Here is a 24,863-nt window from a genome sequence, read left to right on the forward strand (position 1 = left end):
GATTACTGTCTCGAGATTAAAAAAAACAAAAACATGTCTTCCTGTGCTCTGTAATTTATAATTTGGGTAATAAAAAATATTTTTTGTCTAAAGATACTACCATAAATTCGCTTAATAGCAACGAAATCACCGACGGAATATTTCTGTCGGTAATTTGAGGTCGAAATTACCGACGGACTTTTTCCGTCCGTAATTCGGTCGGTAATTACCGACGGTTGTAAACCGTACGGATTTGATATGTAATATCACCGACGGATTCAAAACTAGTGACCCATACAGGTGACAGGACAGGTTCACCGTAAAAAATACCGATGGAATCACCGACAAATTTGAAATGGCAGACCCGTACGGGTGACGTGATCGGTTCACTGTCAACAATACCGACGGAATCACCGAGGGATTTGAAAAGCAAGTCCATGCGGTGACGTGTCTATTTTCCCGTCAGAATAACGGCGGATACACCAACAGATTAACCCTGTCGGTGAATCCGTCGGAAAAAGTTAATATATGGCCCCTCTGTCGACCCTCTCCTCCCCCATTTCTCCTTTTCTTCCTAATCCTAACTCTCCCCATTTGCAAATAACCAGCCCCCCCTCGCACCCAAACAAAATTCTTCCTCATCTCAGCACAAAAAGTTGTATTTCTTGAAGTTTTATGGTCACAGCATCCGTGTTCTGATTTACCGACGAATTTTATCAATTTTTGTAAGTAATTCTATCTATTTAAATTTTAACATTTAAATGTCAATTTTATTGTTTTTTTAGTATATGTATTTTTGTTAGTAGATGTACGTGTTTTATTGTTATTTCTCAAACAAACTTGTAGTATATGAATGTATAATTTTATACTTGTTATGGTTTGTTTTAGATTTTGTAAGATTGTATTTGTTTGTAAATTGTTAAAACTTTGTGGAATTACTGAATTACATGTTCTGTTTTAAAATAATTAATAGCTTGCTTAATGGGTCCTTTTTAAGTTATATCGATGGTATTGTAGAGTGATAATTTCTGTTAATTTATATATATTAATTTGTATGGACGTTGATAAATGATAATGAATATTTAATATTTATGAGAAGTTGTGATTGGTTTGTTGGATAATCTCGAGGTAAAGTAATATTTTTGCAGGTTTATTTACCTAACTTAGTTAATTAATACATGATGTCATCATAATTTTATAGAGGTTTGATAGAAGTCATGGATGATCTTTCATGGATGTATCTAGATTCACCCCAAGGATTGCGGAGGATGGATTATTGTAACGGGGTTCAGGGTTTTATTAATTTCGCAACTTTTATTCCCAAAAATTTTACTGGAGGCAGTATTAGGTGTCCATGCAGGAAGTGTCAAAATAAAAAGTATCTGCATCCAGATGTTGTAATGATGCATCTTCTACACAAAGGGTTTATGGAGGATTATTAGTGTTGGTATGCACATGGAGAGGTATTTGTTAGTAATATGAGAATGAGAGAAATGGTGGTTGGGTCAACTTCTAGTGCTAGCAATGTGCATGAAACGACAAATGACAACACTAATCCTTACAAAAATATGGTTATGGATGCAATGAGAATGAATCAAGGTAATGTCAGTCAATGTCCAATCGTAGAAGAAGAACCTAATACAGAGGCAACTAGGTTTTTTGATTTCTTGAAAGATTCTGCGAACTATTATGGGATGGCTACACAAACCACAGTAAATTGTCGGTCGTGGCACAGGTGTTCACCATCAAGTCAGATCACGGGTTGAATGAGGTCGGGTATGACAAAATTATTGATTGGGCAAGAAGCATTTTACCTGAAGGGAACAGGCTGAAAGAGAACTTCTATGTTGCGAAGTCCATGATGAAACCCCTCGGTTTAGGACCAGAAAATTGACATGTGCCCTAACTTCTGCATGTTATACTACCTTGAAAATGCTGAGATGACCGAGTGCATGACATGCGGGCATTCCCGTTATAAACCCAGAACTGGCAGGGGAAAGACTCTAGTGGCGTATAAAAAACTTAGATATTTCCCGATCACACCTAGACTGCAGAGGTAATTCATGTCACCAAGGACTGTTTGAGCACATGACATGGCACCAAACACATGAGCGGTTGATGGTTGTGATGGTGCATCCTTCTGACGGCAAAGCGTGGAAACGCTTTAACAATGTGCATCCTGACTTTTCAGTTGAATCAAGGAATGTCCGTCTTGAGTTGTGTACAGACGGATTAAACCCATTTGGGTCATTTACTGCTCCATATTCTTGTTGGCCGGTCATACTCATAGTTTATAACTTGCCACCAGGAATGTGTATAAGGCCGGAGTTCATGTTTTTATCTATTGTCATACCCGATCCAAGCAGCCCGGGGCGGAATATAGATGTTTGTCTTCGACCGTTGATTGATGAGCTGGCGTAGTTATGGTCCTCCGGAGCTCTGAATTATGATATATCGAGGAAATAAAATTTTCTTATGAGGGCGGCTTTGATGTGGACTATCAATGATTTTCTAGCTTATGGAATGCTTTCTGATTAGAGCACACATGAGAAACTCGCATGTCCATACTGCATGGAAAACAACAAGGCATTCACGCTAGCAAACGGATGTAAAGCTTCTTTTTTTTACTATCACCGTCGCTTCTTGCCCTTAATCACAGGTTCAGATAGAATACAAAAGATTTCTTTGTTGGCAAAGTTGAAAAAAATGTTGCATCCCCACGTCTTTTGGTGAAGAATTGCATTATGTTGTATCAGAGTACGGTGACATTGTGTTTGGCCTTCAATCAGGTAAGCAAAAGTTTCCTGGTTTTGGTTTGACCCATAATTGGGTAAAGCGAAAGTATCTTTTGGGAGCTTCCTTATTGGAAGACCAATCTTTCTCCGCCATAACTTATTTCCTGAAAATTTAGAGAAATGTCATTATTTCTGATTATATCAAATTTGATCCTCAAACTTTTGATTGCTATATATATATATATATTTTGTTTTGAATATTTATTTTTCAATTTCATCTCTTAAAATTTTATTTTTTATATTAAACTATTGGTCTTTATTTTTTATAATTGCTATTTTCTTTTTCCTTATCATTTTTTATTGAAATTTTGTATCTATCAAATTTGGTCCTCATTCTTTTGATTGTTACTTATTTTATTTGAAATAATTTATAAAATGTTGATTATTATTATTTTAATTTTCTTCATCTTTCATTTTTTTTTTTTAGAATTGATCTCTATTGTTTTGATTATTATTTATTTTTATTGAGATAATTTATGAAATTATATTTTTTTTTCAATTTCATTCTCATTTCAACTTTTTAATTTGTAAGATTTTGTTTCTCATTATTTTAATAAACTCTGAGGGAAAAATAAAATATTAACAAGTTATTTTTTAGCTCATTTTCCATGACATAACCAAACACTAAAAAGTGTTTTCCAAATTATTTTTTCATTACACTACCAATATCAGAAAATACTTTTTTGGAATTCACTTTCAACAAAAAACATGGCTTATTGATTAACTTTTCCATTTGCCTTTCTAATCCTGAGTACATCTAGATGTGTTTTCATTAAAACCATCTTTAAAAAATATTGAATGAATTAAATTTATAAAATATTAAAAATTAAATTAGTTATAATTATAATTATAAACTCTAACCCCACTAGATATATTAAAAACACTTCTAGACACAACACTAAGATCATTAAGATCCTGTTTGGAAACACGCGCAACTCGCCATTTCTAAAAATATCAAAATTATTTTTTTGTTAAAAATTAATATTTTTTATATGTTTTGAATTGTTTTAATGCATACTTTTAAAAAAAATAAAAAATATATTTTTAATATATTTTGGCATAAAAAATACTTTAAAAAGTAATTGCAAACTATTCTAAACAGGCTTTAAAAGATCTTAGATGCTGCCCTTAAAAAAATATGACACATGCGTTTAAAGTTAAAACACTTGTAAACTTTAAGGAATTAAGGTGGTATTTGAGAATACAATATGCTTATATCAAAAAATCAATTTAATTTAATAGTTTAAGTTATTAGATAGGTCTCAATATATAATTGTATATTATTTTTTAACACATATTATTTCAAGTAAAAACTTTTTAGGGTTAAAATTTACACGGACCCGCACTACCTTCATGTTTAATTTTTATCAAATAAATGGAAATAATGAGATTCGAACTTGTGATCACTCAATCATCAAGACTCTGATACCATGTCAAAATAACTAACTCAACTAAATAGCTTAAACTGTTAGATGATATCTCATGATATGATTTATATTATCTTTATAATAAGTTAAAACTGCGTTCTTAAAATTTTAATTTTTTGTTTAAAATAATTTTTTTTTCGGATTATTTTGATGTATTATATTAAAAATACTTTTTAAAAAAATAAAAATAAAAATAAAATAATTTTAATATATTTCTAAATAAAATATTAAACCATAAATATTATATATTACTTCTCAACATCTCGTAAAATTTTCAATACATTAAACGAGAAAAGATGCCGTTAAGTTTTGTCTTCTTTTCAATAATGCATGTTCACTTTTTAATTAGTGTCAAACTCAGCTTAGGTAATAATATTGGGAAATGCTTGGGTTGTTAGATTTATTTCGTCAATATATAAGTCATCAAAACATCTATATTTATTAAAACAGTAGTTTTTCTTACATGATATTGGTTTGATTAATTTAAACCAGGTTTAATTAGGTTAGTAGAGTAATTAATTGGAATCCTAATTCGATCAATGAATTTGATATATCTAATTAAATTTGAATTTAACCGAATAAAAATAATAATTAAATTAATATTTTATATGATACAATTAAAAATTTAGTTTAGGTTACGTTTCATTTTATTTATGAAATCAATCAATCATGTTACCTAAATTTTAATAATTATGATTTAATATTGATATCATATATTTGAAATTTTTATCAAAATCAAACATGAAATGATTGCTTAACTTTAAGGCTTAATCAGTTCTTTATTACTTTAATTTGTATGTGCTGTGAATTCCAACAACACAGCTTTTCGGCATTATGCTTTTGATGTTTCTTCCTGGAATAAAACTGCTCTCGATTCGCAATTAGTTTTGACATATTAATTTAAGTTTTTTTTTTTTACAAGAATCCTAGTCACAATCTTGTAATTGACATTGCAAAGGACAATTAGTGTGTGATTTTATCAGCAATATTTTTTAATGGCAAGTACTCTAAGCAAAATTCTCTAGAATATTTATATTAATTAGACCAATTAGCTTTTTGCAATGTCAATTACAAAATTGACTAAATTCTTATTGAAAAAATTTAAATTGATAATACCAAAACTAATTTTAGCGATCACAAAACAGTTTTATTTTAGAAAGGAATAAAAATATAATATTATAGTGGCCTAGAAGGTTGTGCATTCCATGGGACCAGACGAAAGAGAAAAGGGAGATGATGGCTATCAAAGTAGATCTAAAAAAAAACCCTATAATAGATTACAATGAGATTTCATTATTTGGGTATACTTTTCACAAAGACAAAAACTGCCATATGATATGGTATCTTTGATTATAAAATGTATAGAATCTACTTTTAATTAATGTTTTATATGGATTTTAAATCATCCTTGAGATATAAAATAAAATTATTTTTAATATTAATATATTAAATGGATCGAATACTTTCAAGAAAAAATAATTTTAAAAAACCTTCTCTTAAAACATAAAACCCAGCGAGCTGCAGGCAGCCGCCCCAGCCTCATCTGCACTCTCCTGGAACTTTCTTATCTACCTATAACTCCAAAAGATACGTGACTGAAGAGATTGCCTTTCTCTTTCTCCCTTCCTTTTTTTTTTTTTTTAATCTTTTTATCTTAGATGCTGCAACCTAGATTATAAAAAATTATTGTCCACAAATATTTATTTCCTTATTTTATCGCGGATTATAATCTTTAATTAAAAAATAATATAGCTCGGAATTTAGGACGGCTTCCTTGTTCACAACAACAATAACATCTTTATGATTACTAATTCGTTCATTAATTTCTAGAAAATTTGAAATCATTATCTTATTTATTTAAACGTGGTTTCTATTATTTATTATTTATTTAAATAGTTTAAAAACAAAGTTTAGTTTTATTAACTCGCAAATTAGCTAGATATCCATGAAAAAAACTATTATATTCTTTTATTTTTAGATTAAGGTAGTTGTTCGGGTCAACTTATATACACCTTGATTAATTCCACGAGCTTAAAATTAATGACCATATAATCCTCTGATAATTCTAAAGTTTATAGTGCTCCAAACGATGATAATATCAATTCCAGAATTACTGAGTTCCACTTCTTATTATTATATTCTTAAGGTCACGGTCAGACTTGGAGTCCAAGCACATGGGGTTATAATAAGAACAAGACGAGGCACCCTGTAGAAGGAAACACTCATACACGCAGAGGGAGTGAGAGATGGAAAGGATAGAGGATGTGGTGATAGTTGGAGCAGGAATTGCAGGGTTGGCAACAGCAGTGGCTTTGAAAAGAGTAGGGGTTCGAGCCCTGGTGTTAGAGAGATCAGAAGGGCTAAGAGCCACAGGTGCAGCCTTGACTCTATTTCCAAATGCTTGGCTTCCTCTTGATGCTCTTGGTGTTGCTCACAAGCTCACCCCCATTTATGCTCCTACATCGATGTAATAAGTTGTTCCTCTCCACTAATTCTATTCTTTTGATCATGTCTGTCGATCGTTTCTTGAATTTGAATATTATATATCTTCTGGGTGATTGATTAGTTTCCTGTGCACTTCTCTTTTCCTCTTGTATGATTTAGGGGATATGTAACCAATGTTAGTGCTGGAGATGTTCAAAAAGTCCACTTCCGAGTGGCCAATAATGGGTAAGCTTTTTGAACCTCAATAAAATAATTTCTTGATTAATTTTTTAGAACAATTTCATGCAAGGATCTGTACTATGAATGGCTGTCGGAATCATAAAAGAATTTTTTAGTCGGTTCAATATTATGGTTATACTGATGTATAATGGACAGACCGGATTCCTTCATGTTTCTATGCCAACAAAACTTCACTCTCATCAACATTCGCTTCCTATGACGTGCTTCTGGGTGTGTGAATTAATGCCTTGTTTTGTGTGAAACAGGGCGCGATGGACAAGGAATTAGGACAGTTCACCGCAAAGTACTGTTAGAGTCACTGGCAGAGGAATTACCGGTTGACTCAATTCAATTCTCTTCCAAGCTAGCTGTCATTGAAAATGAAGAGCAAGGCGGTGCTTCCATTGTTGCTATCCATTTGGAAGATGGAACTACAAGCAAATCCAAGGTTCTGATAGGCTGTGATGGGGTGAACTCGGTGGTGGCACGTTGGCTAGGACTGGCAGAACCAGTCCATTCAGGGCGGTCTGCTGTGCGAGGTTTAGCAGTTTTTTCTCAAGGCCATGGATTTAAGCAAGAAGTTCATCAGTTTGTGGATGCGGGCAAAAGAGCTGGTTTTGTTCCTCTTAATGACAGAGAACTTTACTGGTTTTTAACCTACAACGGTTAGCACTAAACCCTTCCTTCTTTCTCGTTTTAGCTGGACACAAATGATCGTTCGTGTCAGATCATTAATTGCAGGGAACATTTATTCTGAACTAATTTTCAATTCAGGAGATAACATGGCAGGAGATCCCGAACAAATACAGAAACAAGTACTTGAGAAATATGCAGAAAAGTTTCCTTCATCATACCTGGACGTGGTCCGGCATGCTGATCTTTCAACGTTAACATGGGCATCGTTGAAGTTTAGGCAGCCATGGGGGATCATATTTGGAAAGCTAAGCAAAGGAAATGTGACAGTAGCTGGTGATGCTATGCACCCCATGACTCCTGACCTAGGACAAGGCGGTGGTTCATCACTAGAAGACGCTGTGGTATTGGGCAGACACATTGGCAATTCAGTTAAAAACAATGGAGGGCTGATTGTTCCAGGAGACATGGCTAAAGCCATAGATGATTATGTGAAGGAAAGGAGGTGGCGTGCTGCTTTTCTTGTCACAGGATCATATTTAGCAGGATGGGTGCAGCTCGGTGGAGATAAATGGTGGGTGAAATTCTTAAGGGATGGAATATTTTACAAGTATCTTTTTGGCAGGATGTCTGGAATTGTGCATAAAGATTGTGGCAAACTTCCTGCTATGTCCTTCGGTGATATGGATCACTCAAGTAAGAAGGACTAGATTCAATTTTGGCATATAGATTCTGCAGATGAGTGGTTTCAGACAATGGCTCACAATTACTAGTTAACGAGTCTTTTTTATATTATTTGATTACTGTCTCGAGATTTAAAAAACAAAAAACATGTCTTCCTGTGCTCTGTAATTTATAATTTGGGTAATAAAAAATACTTTTTGTCTAAAGACATTACCAGAAATTCGCTTAATAGCAACGGAATCACCGACGGAATATTTATGTCGGTAATTACCGACCGAATTACGGATGGAAAGTTCGGAATTAAGAAAAAAAGGGCGGGTCGCTGACGTGGAGGTTTTGGCGGGTGATATTTCCGACAGAATCACCGACGGATTCAAAACGAGTGACCCGTACGGGTGACGGGACCGGTTCACCATCAAAAATACAGACGGAATCGCCGACGGATTTGAAATGGCAGACCCATACAGGTGACATGACTGGTTCACGTCAACAATACGACGGAATCACCGAGGATTTGAAAAGCAGGTTTGTGCGGTGACGTGTCTATTTTCCCGTCAGAATAGCCGGCGGATACACCGACGGATTAACCCCGTCGGTGAATCCGTTGGAAAAAGTTAATATATGGCCCCTCTGCCGACCCTCTCCTCCCCCATTTCTCCTTCTTCTTCCTAATCCTAACTCTCCCCATCTGCAAATAACCAACCCCCCCTCGGACCCAAACAAAATTCTTCCTCATCTCAGCACAAAAAGTTGTATTTCTTGAAGTTTTATGGTCACAGCATCCGTGTTCTGATTTACCGATGAATTTTATCAATTTTTGAAAGTAATTCTATCTGTTTAAATTTTAAGATTTAAATGTCAATTTTATTGTTTTTTTAGTATATGTATTTTTGTTAGTAGATGTACGTGTTTTATTATTATTTCTCAAACAAACTTGTAGGATATTAATGTATACTTTTATACCTGTTATGGTTTGTTTTAGATTTTGTAAGATTGTACTTGTTTGTAAATTGTTAAAACTTTATGGAATTACCGAATTACATGTTCTGTTTTTGAAAATAATTAATAGCTTACTTAATGGGTCCTTTTTAAGTTTTATCGATGGTATTGCAGAGTGGTAATTTCTGTTAATTTATATATATTAATTTGTATGGACATTGATAAATGATAATGAATATTTGATATTTATGAGAAGTTGTGATTGGTTTGTTGGATAATCTCGAGGTAAAGTAATATTTTTGCAAGTTTATTTACCTAACTTAGTTAATTAATACATGATGTCATTATAATTTTATAGAGGTTCGATAGAAGTCATGGATGATCATTCATGGATGTATCTAGATTCACCCCAAGGATTGCGAAGGATGGATTATTGTAACGGGGTTCAGGGTTTTATTAATTTTTGCAACATCTATTCCCATAAATTTTTAATGTGAAGCGGTATTAGGTGTCCATGCAAGAAATGTCAAAATAAAAGGTATCTGCATCCAGATGTTGTAATGATGCATCTTCTACACAAAGGGTTTATGGAGGATTATCAGTGCTGGTATGCACATGGAGAGGTATTTGTTAGTAATAGGAGAATGGGAGAAACAGTGGTTGGGTCAACTTCTAGTGCTAGCAATGTGCATGAAGCGACAAATGACAACACTAATCCTTACAGAAATATGGTTATGGATGCAATGAGAATGAATCAAGGTAATGTCAGTCAATGTCCAATCGTAGAAGAAGAACCTAATACAGAGGCAGCTAGGTTTTTTGATTTGCTGAGAGATTCTGACGAACCATTATGGGATGGTTGCACAAACCATAGTAAATTGTCGGTCGTGGCACAGGTGTTCACCATCAAGTCAGATCACGGGTTGAGTGAGGTCGGGTATGACAAAATTATTGATTGGGTAAGAAGCATTTTACCTGAAGGGAACAGGCTGAAAGAGAACTTCTATGTTGCGAAGTCCATGATGAAACCCCTCGGTTTAGGATACCAGAAAATTGACATGTGCCCTAACTTCTGCATGTTATACTACCTTGAAAATGCTGAGATGACCGAGTGCATGACATGCGGGCATTCCCGTTACAAACCCAGAACTGGAAGGGGAAAGACTCTAGTGGCGTATAAAAAACTTAGATATTTCTCGATCACACCAAACACATGATGCAGTTGATGGTGTGATGGTGCATCCTTCTGACGGCGAAGCGTGGAAACGTTTTAACAGTGTGCATCTTGACTTTTCAGCTAAATCAAGGAATGCCCGTCCTGGGTTGTGCACAGACGGATTCAACCCATTTGGGTCATTTGCTGCTCCCTATTCTTGTTGGCCGTTCATACTCATAGTTTATAACTTGCCACCGGAAATGTGTATAAAGGTCGGAGTTCATGTTTTTATCTACTGTCATACCCAGTCCAAGCAGCCCGGGGCGTAATATAGATGTTTGTCTTCGACCGTTGATTGATGAGGTGGCGTAGTTGTGGTCCTTTAGAGCTCTGACTTATGATATATCGAGGAAACAAAATTTCCTTATGATGGCGGCTTTGATGTGGACTATCAATGATTTTCTAGCTTATGGAATGCTTTCTGGTTGGAGTACACATGGGAAACTTGCATGTCCATACTGCATGGAAAACAACAAGGCATTCACGCTAGCAAATGGAGGTAAAGCTTCTTTTTTTTACTGTCACCGTCGCTTCTTGCCACTTAATCACAGGTTCAGATAGAACAGAAAAGATTTCTTTGTTGGTAGATTTGAAAAAGATGTTGCATCCCCGCGTCTTTTTGGTGAAGAATTGCATCATGTTGTATCAGAGTACGGTGACATTGTGTTTGGCCTTAATCAGGTAAGCAAAAGTTTCATGGTTTTGGTTTGACCCATAATTGGGTAAAGCGAAGTATCTTTTGGGAGCTTCCTTATTGGGAGACCAATCTTCTCCGCCATAACCTTGACGTCATGCACATCGAAAAGAACGTGTTTGAGAATATTTTCAACACCGTCATGGATGTGAAGAGGAAGCAAAGGACAACATCAAGGCTAGATTGGATATAGCTTTATACTGTAACCGTAAAAATATAGAGTTGGTTTATGAGGAGTCACGGGTCGCAAAACCAAGGGCAAACTTCGTGTTAGAGAAAAACGCACAACTGCTAGTCTACAAATGGCTTAAGAGTCTACGTTATCTGAATGGACATGCATCGAACATATCAAGGCTTGTTAACATAGAGGACTGCAGATTGTATGGAATGAAGAGTCATGACTGCCACGTGTTTATGCAAACACTCATCCCATTAGCTTTTCGTGATTTGTTGCCAAAGGGAATATGGGATACACTGACAGAGATTAGTCATTTCTTCAGAGATATATGCTCCAGCAAGTTGAATGTTGAGCACATTGAGAGGCTTCAAACGAATATCATTGAGACACTATACAAACTTGAGATGATATTCCCTCCTTCATTTTTTTGACTCAATGTAGCATCTCCCTATAAATCTACCGTTCGAGGCAAAAGCTGGAGGACCGGTCAGTATAGATGGATGTACCCATTCGAACGGTTAGATATTATAGTTGCAATGGAATTCATATCTAAAAGTATTTTATATGTTTTTCTTAATTGGAAATACTTGAATTGTAATTCAATGCAGGTACTTGTTTAATCTCAAGAAAAAGGTTAAGAACAAGGCGAATGTAGAGGTTTCGATATCTGAGGCCTATATTGTTGAAGAAATCTCAATATTTATCTCATACTATTTTGAACCTCATCTGAGAACAAGAATCAATCGCGTTCCACGGCATGATGATGGCAGTGAAGTGCCTTCCAGTGGGAACTTGTCAATATTCTCCAATACTGGACGACCCACACCTAAAAATGCCGTAAGAGGAAGATATTTGTCGGAAATAGAATTCAAACAAGCACACAACTATGTTCTATTTAACTGTGATGAGCTGAGACCATTTATTCAGTAAGTTTATATATGTGTAATACTAATTAAACTTTGTCAGTAATATACTGCTAATTATATATTGTGATATCATACACTCATTATCACTTGCAGGCAACATCGACAATATTTGCTCTTTAATAACTCGCAGCAGACCGACTCCCAGATCTTTCAATTACAAGATAAACAATTTGCCACATGGTTCAGAACACATGTAAGCACTATCACAAACTCATTCTAACTTGCAAAATTATTGTACGTATGCATGTTATTATGAGATTCTCGTTCATTTACCGTTTATTGATGTACATTACATGTATACAAGGTTTATCAAATGGGAAGGAGTGCGTCTAAGTCATTGTCTTCACTAAGCCTCGGGCCTGAAAGAAAAGTTAAGTGCTACAACGGGTATTTTGTCAATGGATATGTTTTTCATACTGAAAAATACAGGCAAGGAAGAAAAACATACAACTGCGGTGTTTGTGTTAAAAGATCCATAAGTAGTGAGTTAGAAGTTGACTACTATGGTAGATTAGAAGAGGTCGTCGAACTACAATATCATAGCGAGCAGAATAAAGTGTTTTTATTCAAATGCTATTGGTATGACACGACGGACAGAGGAATCAGAGTTGATACGCACCATGGTCTAGTCGAAATCAACTCAAAAGCTAGACTCCGCAACATAAACGATGTCTTTGTTTTCGCATATAATAATAATTTAAGCTGTTAGATGATATCCATAATATGATTTATATTATTTTCTAATAGGGTTAAAGCTGCTTTTCTTAAAATTTTAATTTTTTTTTGTTTAAAATTAATTTTTTTTTCAGATTTTTTGATGTATCAAATTATAAAAATAATTTTTTAAAAATAAAAATAAAATTATTTTAATATATTTTTAAATAAAACATTAAACCAATCAGTGTGTGATTTTATCAACAACATTTTTAATGACAAGTCTGAAGTAGATGAAGTGAATCAGACTCATTTGATTCTCATCCTAAAAGTAAATTCTCCAGAATATCTATATCAATTTAAACCAATTGGCCTTTGCAATGTCAATTACAAGATTGTGGACTAGGATTCCCGTAAAAAACTTAAAATAATAAGGCTAACATTGATTAGCGAATCTCAAAGTAGTTTTATTCTAGGAAGGAACATCACATATAATATCACTAGCTTGGTACCCGCGCTATGCCGCGGGTCATTTTTTTTGTATAAAAATATAAAAAAAAACAATAAAAAATTTAAAAAATCTTGGATTTTTTTGCAAGGGCCATACCCAAGAATCTTGGGTTTGGGCTGCAACGCCTGACCTAAAAGTAATATTTAGAATATTAATAATAAAATTACACTTACATGACCCAAGTTTAAGTGAGCCTAATTGCAACACCGGACTCAAGAATTTTGGATGTGGGTCTGGCTATAAGGTCGTGTTATAAAAGTGTGATAATTAAATAAATTAATTAAAAAAAAAACAAAGAAAAAATCAACAGAAAGGAAAAATAATGAAGAAAAAGAAAAAATGAATTAATTGGGTTAACCTTTTAAACCAGGTTATCCCGTAAAACCTGAGATTCGCGTAATGAAAGTTTGATAACTAAATAGAAAAAAATAAAGGTTTACCAGAATTAATTGGGTTAACCATCAAATCAAGTTAACCTGTCAAGCTCAAGACACGTATCATGAAAGTATGAAAGTCTGATAATTAAATAGAAGAAAATTAACTTTAACAAAACTAACTAAATGAAAAAAATAACTCGTCAAATCAGGTCAACCCATCAAACTCGAGATCCGTATCATGAAAATCTGATAACCAAATAAAAAAAAATTAACATTAACAAACTAAATCAAACAAAAAAATTCATTAAAAAAAATTAAATTCTATTAGTTATCAAACTTTCATGACGCAAATCCCAGGTTTTACGGGATAACCTGGTTTAAGGGTTAACCCAATTAATTTAATTTCTTTTTCTTTTTCTTCATTAGTTTTTCTCTTTCAGTTGATTTTTTTTTCTTTGTTTTTTTTAATTAATCTATTTAATTATCAAACTTTTATGACACGACCTTATAGCCAGACCCACATCCAATATTCCTCGGTCCAGTGTTTACAGTGTCTTGAGTTTGGCTGCAACACCTGACCTAAAATAATATTTATAATATTAATAATAACATCAAACTTGCATGATCCAAGTTTAAGTGGGGGTGGCTGCAATACCAGATCCAATAGTCTTGGATGTAGGTCTGGCTGCAAGGTCGTGTCATATAAGTGTGATAATTAAATAGATTGATTAAAAGAAAAAAAACTAATAGAAAAAAAAAACTAATGAAGAAAAAAAAATGAATTAACTGGATTAACACGTCAAATCTGGAATTCGCATCATGAAAGTTTGATAACTAAATAAATAAAAAAATTAACGGGTTTACCTAAAGTTAATTGGGTCAACCATCAAACCAAGTTAACCCGTCAAGCAGGATACATGTTATGAAAGTCTGATAATGAAATAGAAAAAAATTTAATACCAACAAACTAAATCAAACAAAAAAAATTCATTAAAAAAATAAAAAAAATAAAAAACGAAAAAAATAAGACAGTTAAATAATATAATATAATATAATAATAATATATTAATAATGAGTAAGTGAGGCGTAAAAAAAAATTCATTCACTTATGCTTAGGAATAATATAATATAATATAATAATAATATATTAATATATATAATAATAATATAATGAGTAAAGTGAGGTGAGGCGTAAAAAAAAAAATCTTTCATTCATTTAACTAAAGTTAATTGGGTCAACCATCAAACCAAGTTAACCCGTCAAGCCAGGATACATGTTATGAAAGTCTGATAATGAAATAGAAAAATTTTAATACCAACAAACTAAATCAAACAAAAAAAATTCATTAAAAAAATAAAATAAAAAATAAAAAACGAAAAAAAAATAAGACAGTTAAATAATATAATATAATATAATAATAATATAATGAGTAAGTGAGGTGAGACGTAAATATATATATATCTTTCATTCATTTATGCACAGGAGGCGTGGGGAAGCTACAGTACATGCACAGGAGGCGTGGGGAAAGTTACAGTACTTTCCCACGCGTTTTAGAGTTCTATTAGTCTTGATACCCGCGCGATGCCGCTGGTGTCAAAATCTGTAATATTTTTTTTTGCACATGTTATATGAGAATAAATAGTATATTCACAAAGTTAATTGCAAAAGTCAAATTCAGATAGTTAACAAAGTTAGTTGCAAAAGTTAGTTCAAGCATAACAAAAGTAGCGAGAGGTAAATATTTTATGCTTTATACATATAGCTAGAGAATTGGACGTGAATAAGTAGCCAGCTGTATCAACAACGCAGATAATAAAGACGTCCAATCAGGTTGTGATGTTGGAAAAGCAAGTATTGACTAACCCAATGTTAATTGGTTTTCTATTGGAAAAAATCAGTTTAACTGTAAGTTATAAATTTTATATAACAACAAATATTAAATTTTTTTAAAGATAAATCAGTAATGAGAAATGAAGATGTAATTATTGTTGAGCATGTGAGAAACTAAAGTAAAATTTGGAGAAGAGAGACGTTATTTATTGATTTCCTATCTAGCTGAGATCTCCAAGGAGGATGCAGACGAACAACGTGAGAGCATGAGTTGTACTCCGTGTGTTTCTACAAAGTTCGTTTTTGTATATATATAAAAAAAGAGTCCCCTGTAACTCCTTATTAGCATTTTGCTAAATAGGAAATCTTGTCTCGAAGTTGTGTTTTTTTAATTAGCAGGAAGAATATGGGTTTTGATTTTTTGTTATGTAGATTCAAGCAGTTTATTTTTTAAGATGTAATAATCCTATCTTGATTTTTATGTGCTACGAACGACTTATTTATTTTGTATACTAATTTTATGTTTATGATGTTTCCTGGTGTTGAAGAAGAAAAAAAAATAACAATGATTTGCATTGTATTTGTTTGTGTTTAGTGTGAATGAATAGTTAATTGTAGGAATTTGAGGTTAGTTGATAAGAGGTTTGAAGATCAAAATTAGCCGTGGGTATAGCCATCGAAAATTTCTGCTTCAATAGTTGTGTGTATTGATAGAGAAAATTGAAGAATTCATTTATTTATAGCTTGATTGCTCTGTTATCTCTGTTTTTTGCAATTGCTGTCTTTATTACTTGCCTGCCTTATATCTCAATACAGCATCGAAAGGACTATAACATTCACCTGATCAGATAGTTCTATGGGGCACAAATATGGTGTTATGTTCAAGCAATATTGCAGCCTTCAAATTTTTGCTGGGACTGTAATTAATATACCTAGGATGTATTTTTTATCACCTAGTATTTTTGCATTTTTATATTGCCAAGAAAAGCCTGTGCTTTATGTTGTTCTAATTTTTCTTTTTTATATGTGGTCATCGTCAATGCATCATTGTGATTGTTGCGTTTGAAAATAGAAGGATGCACATTTATATATATAGTCAGTTTTTACTGGATATTTAAATATTGTTTGCCTTCTCCATTGATTGAATTTTCTTGAGGTCTATTTTAAACTAATATTATGATTCTATCAATTGGAAAAAAAGTTGAATATATGTGGTAATTGCAGGATGTTGCTGTGAAAATTCTCATGGAGCAGGACTTTCATGTTGAATGTTTTAAGGAATTTCTGAGAGAGGTGTGTTTTATCTAGAATTGATTGTGATATGCAGTAAGCTCAAGAATTTTTTTTAAAACATCGTTATTGATGTTTCTTGGAACTGTCGTTTATGAAGTTCTGTTTTGAGAAAATAATGATGATTTAAAATAAAAAATTCGAACACAAATAACATAGTTAGAATGTTAAGATTTTATTAAAAAAATGCTAAGAGTTATAAGGAAAAGTGGAGAAACAGAGAAGTGAAACTTGTATAGCACAGTGAAAAATAAGTTTAGAGCAGCTGTTGAATAAAGAAAAGCAGAGAAGCCACGGTGTGGTGTGAGATAAATGCAGCTGACACGGTTGGACCAAGATGGATAAAGAAAGGAATATGAAACCATATGGATCAGGAGTTGAAACCTGGCAAAAAAGCTATTTATTTTTTTGTGCAGAACACACAGAACTTACGGGGAAGAACTAAGGTTATAAAGAAAGGAATATGCAGAGAACCCACGCAGTTTTGTTTTGCAAAAATCACTTGGCAAAAACCACTATAACTATATATATGTGTGTGTGTGTGTGTGTGTGTGTGTGTGTGTGTAATATGACGTTATTTAATTTAAATTTATCTCTAAAAAACAATGCAGGATCTTGTCTTACAAAGCATGAGACTAAAGATGAGTGTTAAACAAATTATAACAATAGCAAGATGGAGAGTTGAGGATTCTATGATAACTAATTATGAATATATTTGCACGGTGAAGAACGTGCGATACTCTCTTTATGTAAACAGAACAGGAAATCATTAAAACAGAAAGGCAAGCATGTGTGTATAACACCTGCACCTATATTGACCCCTTTTATTAGTTATCATATTCTAGCTTGTATCACAACAGAGGCGCCAAGACTTTTGACGTATCCAGTAAGAATGAAAGGAGGTTGTTTTCCTTGAATGATCATTGCTGAGTAAGAAACTAATTCTTTCAAAAGGTAACAGTAAAAAGATTGATGAGAAAAGGCACATTTAACCCAAAAGGGCCACAACAGACAACTTTCATGCAAAAAATCTGGCTTTACTTTATCAAAATGAAACTTGAAGGCATTAAATGTATTATGAAAAAGAGTGATTGGTTTGACTTTGTCTAAATGAAACCTGAAGATGTTTAAGTGTATTGACTATTTGGATGCCTTTTTAATAATTTTAAAGATGGTGAGATGTCAGATAATTCATTATTCGCTTCAAGTCTATAAATTTTACAAAAAGAAAAGAAAAGTTAATTACAGAGAAAGAAAAAACGACAGCATAATTCCTCAAAGATTTAAGACATGTCTATACATAAAATAGAAAGAATTATTTTGAAAAAAATATGGTTTATATATCAAAACAGAAAGAAATAATCCTCACTGATTAAGTGGTCTTCTAGACTAACTTTTTCAACATTTTGTGTGGCCATTTATTACATGGAAAAAACGTTTACTCATTTAATTTGTGTGGTAACATAAAGACTGTGAAAAGGGAAAAAAAATTAAGACATATGAAATTCTTTTATTTGGTCGGAAAGGCAAGAGAATGGATATAAAATGGTCCTTAAAATAAGGGAACTAATTTTTTTATTAATGTATTCTTTCATCCCAAACTTCGTAAGGACATTAGAGAAAAGAGATGAAATGGAATTTTATAATGAAACAATGAGTGCCCACACCTCAAAAAACGATATTACTGGGCTCCAGATGAAAAGTATAAATCCTATTGTTATTTCATGAAATGTCACTCACACCATCAACACATGTATAGCAGCCATGAAGAAAAGTGTCTATTTGTACAAACCAACGAACACTTTGAATTTCTCTTTTCACATAAGATGTAAAATGATATTGTTTCAAAATTTGTTTTTCTCTCCAGCACAATGGAAAAAGTAATGCCCACACCTCAAAAAACGATATTACTGGGCTCCAGATGAAAAGCTTCCCATCAGTGATTTCATCTCCAACGGCAACTTGGCTAGTGCTCTTCGAGGTTTGTATTCCCTTTTCTCTTTGTTCCTTTTACATTATGTCTAAGTTGCAGTATCTTTGATCCTCCATGAATTATTCATCGCTAGAGCCTAAAACTAAAAGTCATTGACTTTTTATATGAAACCAAACCTTTTCTGATCAAACCGAAAGTTGTAATATCAGGTTTAAGTTGGATTCCATGTTTCTAACATGAGATGCGGTGAGGGGTCCATGAAATACGGAGTCATCCATTATATATCGAAGCTTTTGCTTCATTCACGCCAAGATCCCCATGTGCATGTTCTCATTGACCATTGCCCCGCGATATTTTCAGGTCTAAATATCCCACCCGACATGGTTTACCATTTAATTAATATGCATTACTTTACTTTCGAGTCCTTTTGCACATGCATGCGAGAGGAACTGCTACCACTGCCATCAATCTCGCAAGATGGTTCGCTAGTGCCCAAGCCCTACCAAGAAAAATGTTAAAAGCCAGCAATCCACACCATGCTTTCTGTGGGAAAAAATGCTGATTTTCCCAGGCAAGTTGGCATTCTTCGGTCACTTTCTTGTTGCACCAGTTTCTAGCCCTCGCATATATATACTTGCCATCCCGTTTTCCTTTCAACAAATCACTCACAATCTAAAAAAAAAAAAATTGTATTTCAATCTTGAAAGTCCAGCTTCTCATTACAGCAAATCATCAGTTTTCTCAAATAGTCTCATCAAGAATCACAAACTTTGTCCAGTGATCGAATCCCACCACTCAACGCATAAATTCTTCACCATATGCAATTACATTCTCTTGTGTGCAGCCTCTAGTTGCATATTCCCCACCCTTTCTCTCTGCTAATTCCCTTCTCTCTGCGGCTTCTTTGTCATTGTCCTCCACATGTCCACCATCATTATAGCTGCATCTGGCTGTCCCGTGACCTTATCTGGATCCAACAAATGGTATGCAGCTCACATGATCAGCACCTCCCTAACAGCAATATTTCAAGCATCAGTTTACCGAATCCCACTCTTCCGCTCTCGCTCCTCTTCCTACAGGTGCGAGTAGCATGTTATTATAGGGGGTCCTCCCACTGCAGTGGAGTGAGTACAGAGGGTGACCTTGAAGTGTGCTTCTTGTTCGTTTTCTTCCCTTGGCTCCATTCCATCCTTTACAAAGTACAGGTCTCAGGTCCGCCCTTTCCTTTGAACATGAGCTCTTAGATAGATATCAGCATAGATTCGTAATTAAACTTCTCGCACATCTGGTCTGAAAGCGAGAGCCTGAGATGCATTGCTTGGTCTTCATTGGGTCTTACGTACTTAAAAACAAAAAAGAAATGACCAACATACTGTAATGGTCTAGTTCCAGCGGCGAACAACCAATATTTTCTGAGCAATATTTGTATACCATAACATCTACCTTATTCATTACACAAACATATATAATTACAAAAACGATATGCCATCCTATATTGCGGCATGCAATGAAAAAACATCTCTGCAAACTTTATAAAAAAAAACAACAAAAGAAGTTCCCAAAGCTTGGCAAAAGCATAAGATATGGTATGTAGAAATACATTTGGCCGCGATGCTATTTTTTGCAAAACTAATCATCATGCACAGCTGTTAGACAAAGAAACGCACAGAACCCAGAATGTGGTGCGACACAGATGAACCTGACATGAGCGCACGACGACGGATAAAGAGCAGAATATCAAACCATATGCGTTAGGACTTGATGAAACGAAGACAGTCTACAGAATCACACAAAGCAAAAAGAAAAGAGAGAAGAGAGAAGGCCCTCTTTTGAACAACATGGCAACGACTGCAGAATAAGACACAAACGTAAAGACTTTTGATGGCCAATGAAAAAAAAACACTCCTTTTCATAACATGACAGAGCACAAGCCATGCACAATATGTAGACAGCAAGATGAGCATAGTCACTTTCCATAACACAATCTTGAAAACAACTAAGAGGAAAATATTCTAACCTTGAAGTCCAAGCCCTCTCCTGAAAGACGATATGATAAAGGGAACAACGAACTGCAAAAGAAAGCATAACAAATCATGGCCACCCGAATACTGAACAAACAAAAGTTGCAGGAAAACATACCTTCAAATGTTATAAGAAAGGCGGGAGCTGAGAGAATTGGCTCGCTAAAAACACTATTTCAAAAAAGCATTATCCCATGGAATTAAACAATTACAAAGCAGACTAACCAGAATAGAAATGCCAACGAAAACTGAACAGGAAACAATGAAAACGGAGGTAAGCATATGTGTATAATGATGCCAACGCCACATCCATTTAATGCACCACTAAAGAAGATTAGACAGCTTGACTTTATTCTAAAAGAAGCATGAAAGCATTTAATGCACCATTAAAAAAACACTGGCTGATTTGACATTGTGATGTGTAAGCTCATTGCCTCTTTTTTCAAACTTCTACAGTGGCAATATATTAAATACTCCACATAATGCAAAGATGATATATGCTTTGCCAGGGAAAACCGTGGGAAAGCTACAGTACTTTCCCCACGCGTTTTAGAGTTCTTTAATAGTGCTCAGGAAATTGTGCATTCCACGAGACAGATGAAAGAGAAAAAGGGGATGATGGCTATCAAAGTGAATCTGAAAAAGACCTATAATAAATTACAGCGAGATTTTATTGGTGATACTCTTATAAAGACAAAACTGTCATCTGATGAAATATATAGAATCTACTTCTATCAATGTTTCATAGAATAATAAATCTACTATGGATTTTAAATTATCTCGAGATATAAGATAAAATTATTTTTAACATCAATTTATTGAATGGATTGAATACTTCAAAAAAAAATTAATTTTAAATAAAAAAAATGATTTTTAAAAAAACTTCTCTTAAAAGCATAAAACCAAGCATGCTGCAAGGCAGCCGCCTCATCTGCACTCTCCTCGAACGTTCTTATCTACCCAACTCCAAAAGATACATGACCGAAGAGATTGCCTTTCTTCTTTCTTTCCTTCTTTTTTTCTTTTATCTTAGATGCTGCAACTCTAGATTATCAAAAATTATTGTCCACAATATTTATTATCCTTATTTTATCACGGATTATAATCTTTAATAAAAAAATATATATAGCTCTTATAATTACAATAATAAATTTCCTTGATCACAACAACAATAACATCTTCAATATAAACATATTGATGATTACTAATTCCTTGATTAATTTTTAGATTTGAAATCGCTATCTTATTTATTTAAATGTGATTATAGTTTGTTTATTTATTTAACTAGTTCAAAAAAAAAATTTAGTTTTATTAACTCGTAAATTGGCTAGATATCCATGAAGAAAAACATTATATTCCTCTTTTTTTTTTAAGATTGATGCGGATATTTGGGTTAATTTGCGTGTACCTCGACTAATATTACGAACCCAAAGTTAATGGTCATGTAACTCTCTAATTACCCTAAAATTTATGGGATCTCAAACTGGTGATCTCTAGAAAACAAATCAAAAATCTGACCAATTGAGCTACATCCCTCATTATTATATTCTTAATTACCTGCAAGATAAGGTATGTATACAAGTGGGTCGCGGTCAGACTTCGAGTCCAAGCACATGGGGTTATAATAAGAACAAGACAAGGCACCCTGTAGAAGGAAACACGCATACACGCAGAGGGAGAGAGAGATGGAAATGATGGAGGATGTGGTGATAGTCGGAGCAGGAATTGCAGGGTTGGCAACAGCAGTGGCTTTGAAAAGAGTAGGGGTTCGAGCCCTGGTGTTAGAGAGATCAGAAGGGCTAAGAGCCACAGGTGCAGCCTTGACTCTATTTCCAAATGCTTGGCTTGCTCTTGATGCTCTTGGTGTTTCTCACAAGCTCACCCCCATTTATGCTCTTACATCGATGTAATAAGTTGTTCCTCTACACAAATTCTATTCTTTTGATCATGTCTGTCCATCGTTTCTTGAATTTGAATATTATATATCTTCTGGGTGATTGATTAGTTTCCTGTGCACTTCTCTTTTCCTCTTGTATGATTTAGGGGATATGTAACCAATGTTAGTGCTGGAGATGTTCAACAAGTCCACGCCCGAGTGGCCAATAATGGGTAAACTTTTTGAAACTTAATAAAATAATTTCTTGATTAATTTTTTAGTACAATTTCATGCAAGGATCTGTACTATGAATGGCTGTCGGAATCATAAAAGAATTTTATAATCGGTTCAATATTATAGTTATAATGGACAGACCGGATTCCTTCATGTTTATGCCGACAAAACTTCACCCTCATCAACATCCGCTTCCTATGACGTGCTTCTGGGTGTGAATTAATGCCTTGTGTTTTGTGTGAAATAGGGGCGATGGACAAGGAATTAGGACAATTCACCGCAAAGCACTGTTAGAGGCACTGGCAGAGGAATTGCCGGTTGACTCAATTCAATTCTCTTCCAAGCTAGCTGTCATTGAAAATGAAGAGCAAGGCGGTGCTTCCATTGTTGTTATCCATTTGGAAGATGGAACTACAATCAAATCCAAGGTTCTGATAGGCTGTGATGGGGTGAACTCCGTGGTTTTGTTCCTCTTAATGACAGAGAACTTTACTGGTTTTTAACCTACAACGGTTAGCACTAAACCCTTCCTTCTTTCTCGTTTTAGCTGGACACAAATGATCGTTCATGTCAGATCATTGCAGGGAACATTTATTCTGAACTAATTTTCAATTCAGGAGATAACATGGCGGGAGATCCCGAACAAATACAGAAACAAGTACTTGAGAAATATGCAGAAAAGTTTCCTTCATCATACCTAGACGTGGTCCGGCATGCTGATCTTTCAACGTTAACATGGGCATCGTTGAAGTTTAGGCAGCCATGGGGGATCATATTTGGAAAGCTAAGCAAAGGAAATGTGACAGTAGCTGGTGATGCTATGCACCCCATGACTCCTGACCTAGGACAAGGCGGTGGTTCATCACTAGAAGACGCTGTGGTATTGGGCAGACACATTGGCAATTCAGTTATAAACAATGGAGGGCTGATTGTTCCAGGAGACATGGCTAAAGCCATAGATGATTATGTGAAGGAAAGGAGGTGGCGTGCTGCTTTTCTTGTCACAGGATCATATTTAGCAGGATGGGTGCATCTCGGTGGAGATAAATGGTGGGTGAAATTCTTAAGGGATGGAATATTTTACAAGTATCTTTTTGGCAGGATCTCTGGACTTGTGCATAAACATTGTGGCAAACTTCCTGCTTTGTCCTCCGGTGATATGGATCACTCAAGTAAGAAGGACTAGATTCAATTTTGGCATGTAGATTCTGCAGATGAGTGGTTTCAGACAATGGCTCTCTATTACTAGTTAACGAGTCTTTTTTATATTATTTGATTACTGTCTTCAGACAAATAAAATAAAAACATGTATTCCTGTGCTCTGTAATTTATAATTTATGTTATGAAAAATATAAAAATAGGGTTTAGTTTGTCTAATTTAGAAGGAATTAGTTTCCCTAAACTAAATAGGGTTTCTTTGTCTATGTCCCGGAATCTCTTCTATCTAGTTCAATTAAAAATTAGGCTCGTAATAAGCTTTTAAAAATAAAATTTTCAGGTCAACATGTAGAGATGATAGATGAGGTAGATTTAATAATTATTTATATAGGAGATGAAAATATTTTAAAAGACTGTTTTTTTTAAATCATAGATCCACCCCTGGTTAGTTTCCATCCTTTTCTTTTGTAACACTTTTATTTTATTAATTTCAATCCTCAAATACAAATTTTGAAATACTTTTTGTTAACAACCAAACAATAAAATATAATATGTTTTTTGATTTGATTACTAATATGGAAAACGAAATACATTACTAGGTTGTGAAGTCATCTCATGGGTCCGAGGTCAATCATTTTTTGTTTTTTTATTTAATTTGTTTTTGTGTTTTTAAAACAAATTTTGAGATGTTTTGAGTTTATTTGTTGATTTACTTATATTATAAGTATGTTTATTAGGTATTTTAAAAAAATATATTTAAAATTTCACTTTTGTGTAAAAAAATTTGCTGAATTCTCCGACTACCTGTCCGGTGGTTCGAAAATGAGCAGAAAAACGTGTTAT

At 34.0% G+C, this 24,863-nt stretch overlaps 2 protein-coding genes across 5 annotated transcripts; both read left to right on the top strand.

Moving 5' to 3' along the window:
- Positions 1-6,331: 6,331 nt before the first annotated feature.
- Positions 6,332-24,186, top strand: LOC118052603 (monooxygenase 3). 4 transcript variants are annotated; one of them, XM_073407019.1, is made up of 4 exons: positions 6,332-6,668; positions 6,806-6,871; positions 23,110-23,374; positions 23,480-24,186. In XM_073407019.1, exons 1-3 carry the CDS (start codon positions 6,448-6,450, stop codon positions 23,363-23,365), a joined length of 543 nt encoding a protein of 180 aa, XP_073263120.1. In that variant the 5' UTR covers positions 6,332-6,447; the 3' UTR covers positions 23,366-23,374; positions 23,480-24,186. The 4 variants fall into 4 exon arrangements, with proteins under 4 accessions (XP_073263120.1, XP_073263117.1, XP_073263119.1 ...); XM_073407016.1 differs by having other exon boundaries at positions 6,367-6,668; positions 23,480-24,180; XM_073407018.1 differs by lacking the exons at positions 6,332-6,668; positions 6,806-6,871 and adding exons at positions 22,373-22,658; positions 22,796-22,861 and having other exon boundaries at positions 23,480-24,183.
- LOC140954244 (monooxygenase 2-like) lies at positions 6,946-8,388 on the top strand. Its single transcript, XM_073406929.1, has 3 exons — positions 6,946-6,955; positions 7,132-7,530; positions 7,640-8,388. The coding sequence occupies exons 1-3, from the start codon at positions 6,946-6,948 to the stop codon at positions 8,206-8,208; spliced, it is 978 nt and encodes a 325-aa protein (XP_073263030.1). The 3' UTR covers positions 8,209-8,388.
- Positions 24,187-24,863: the final 677 nt, after the last annotated feature.

The sequence above is a fragment of the Populus alba genome, chromosome 19 (genome assembly GCF_005239225.2).
Source record: "Populus alba chromosome 19, ASM523922v2, whole genome shotgun sequence".
In the NCBI taxonomy this organism is placed as follows: Eukaryota; Viridiplantae; Streptophyta; class Magnoliopsida; order Malpighiales; family Salicaceae; genus Populus; species Populus alba.

Bases quoted from the DNA above. Each gene is read 5' to 3' on its own strand.
- LOC140954244 (XM_073406929.1), top strand. The intron at 7,531-7,639 runs GTTAGCACTAAA...TTTTCAATTCAG, and splicing joins CTGGTTTTTAACCTACAACG to GAGATAACATGGCAGGAGAT.
- LOC118052603 (XM_073407016.1), top strand. From the start codon at position 23,488: ATGGCGGGAGATCCCGAACAAATACAGAAACAAGTACTTGAGAAATAT.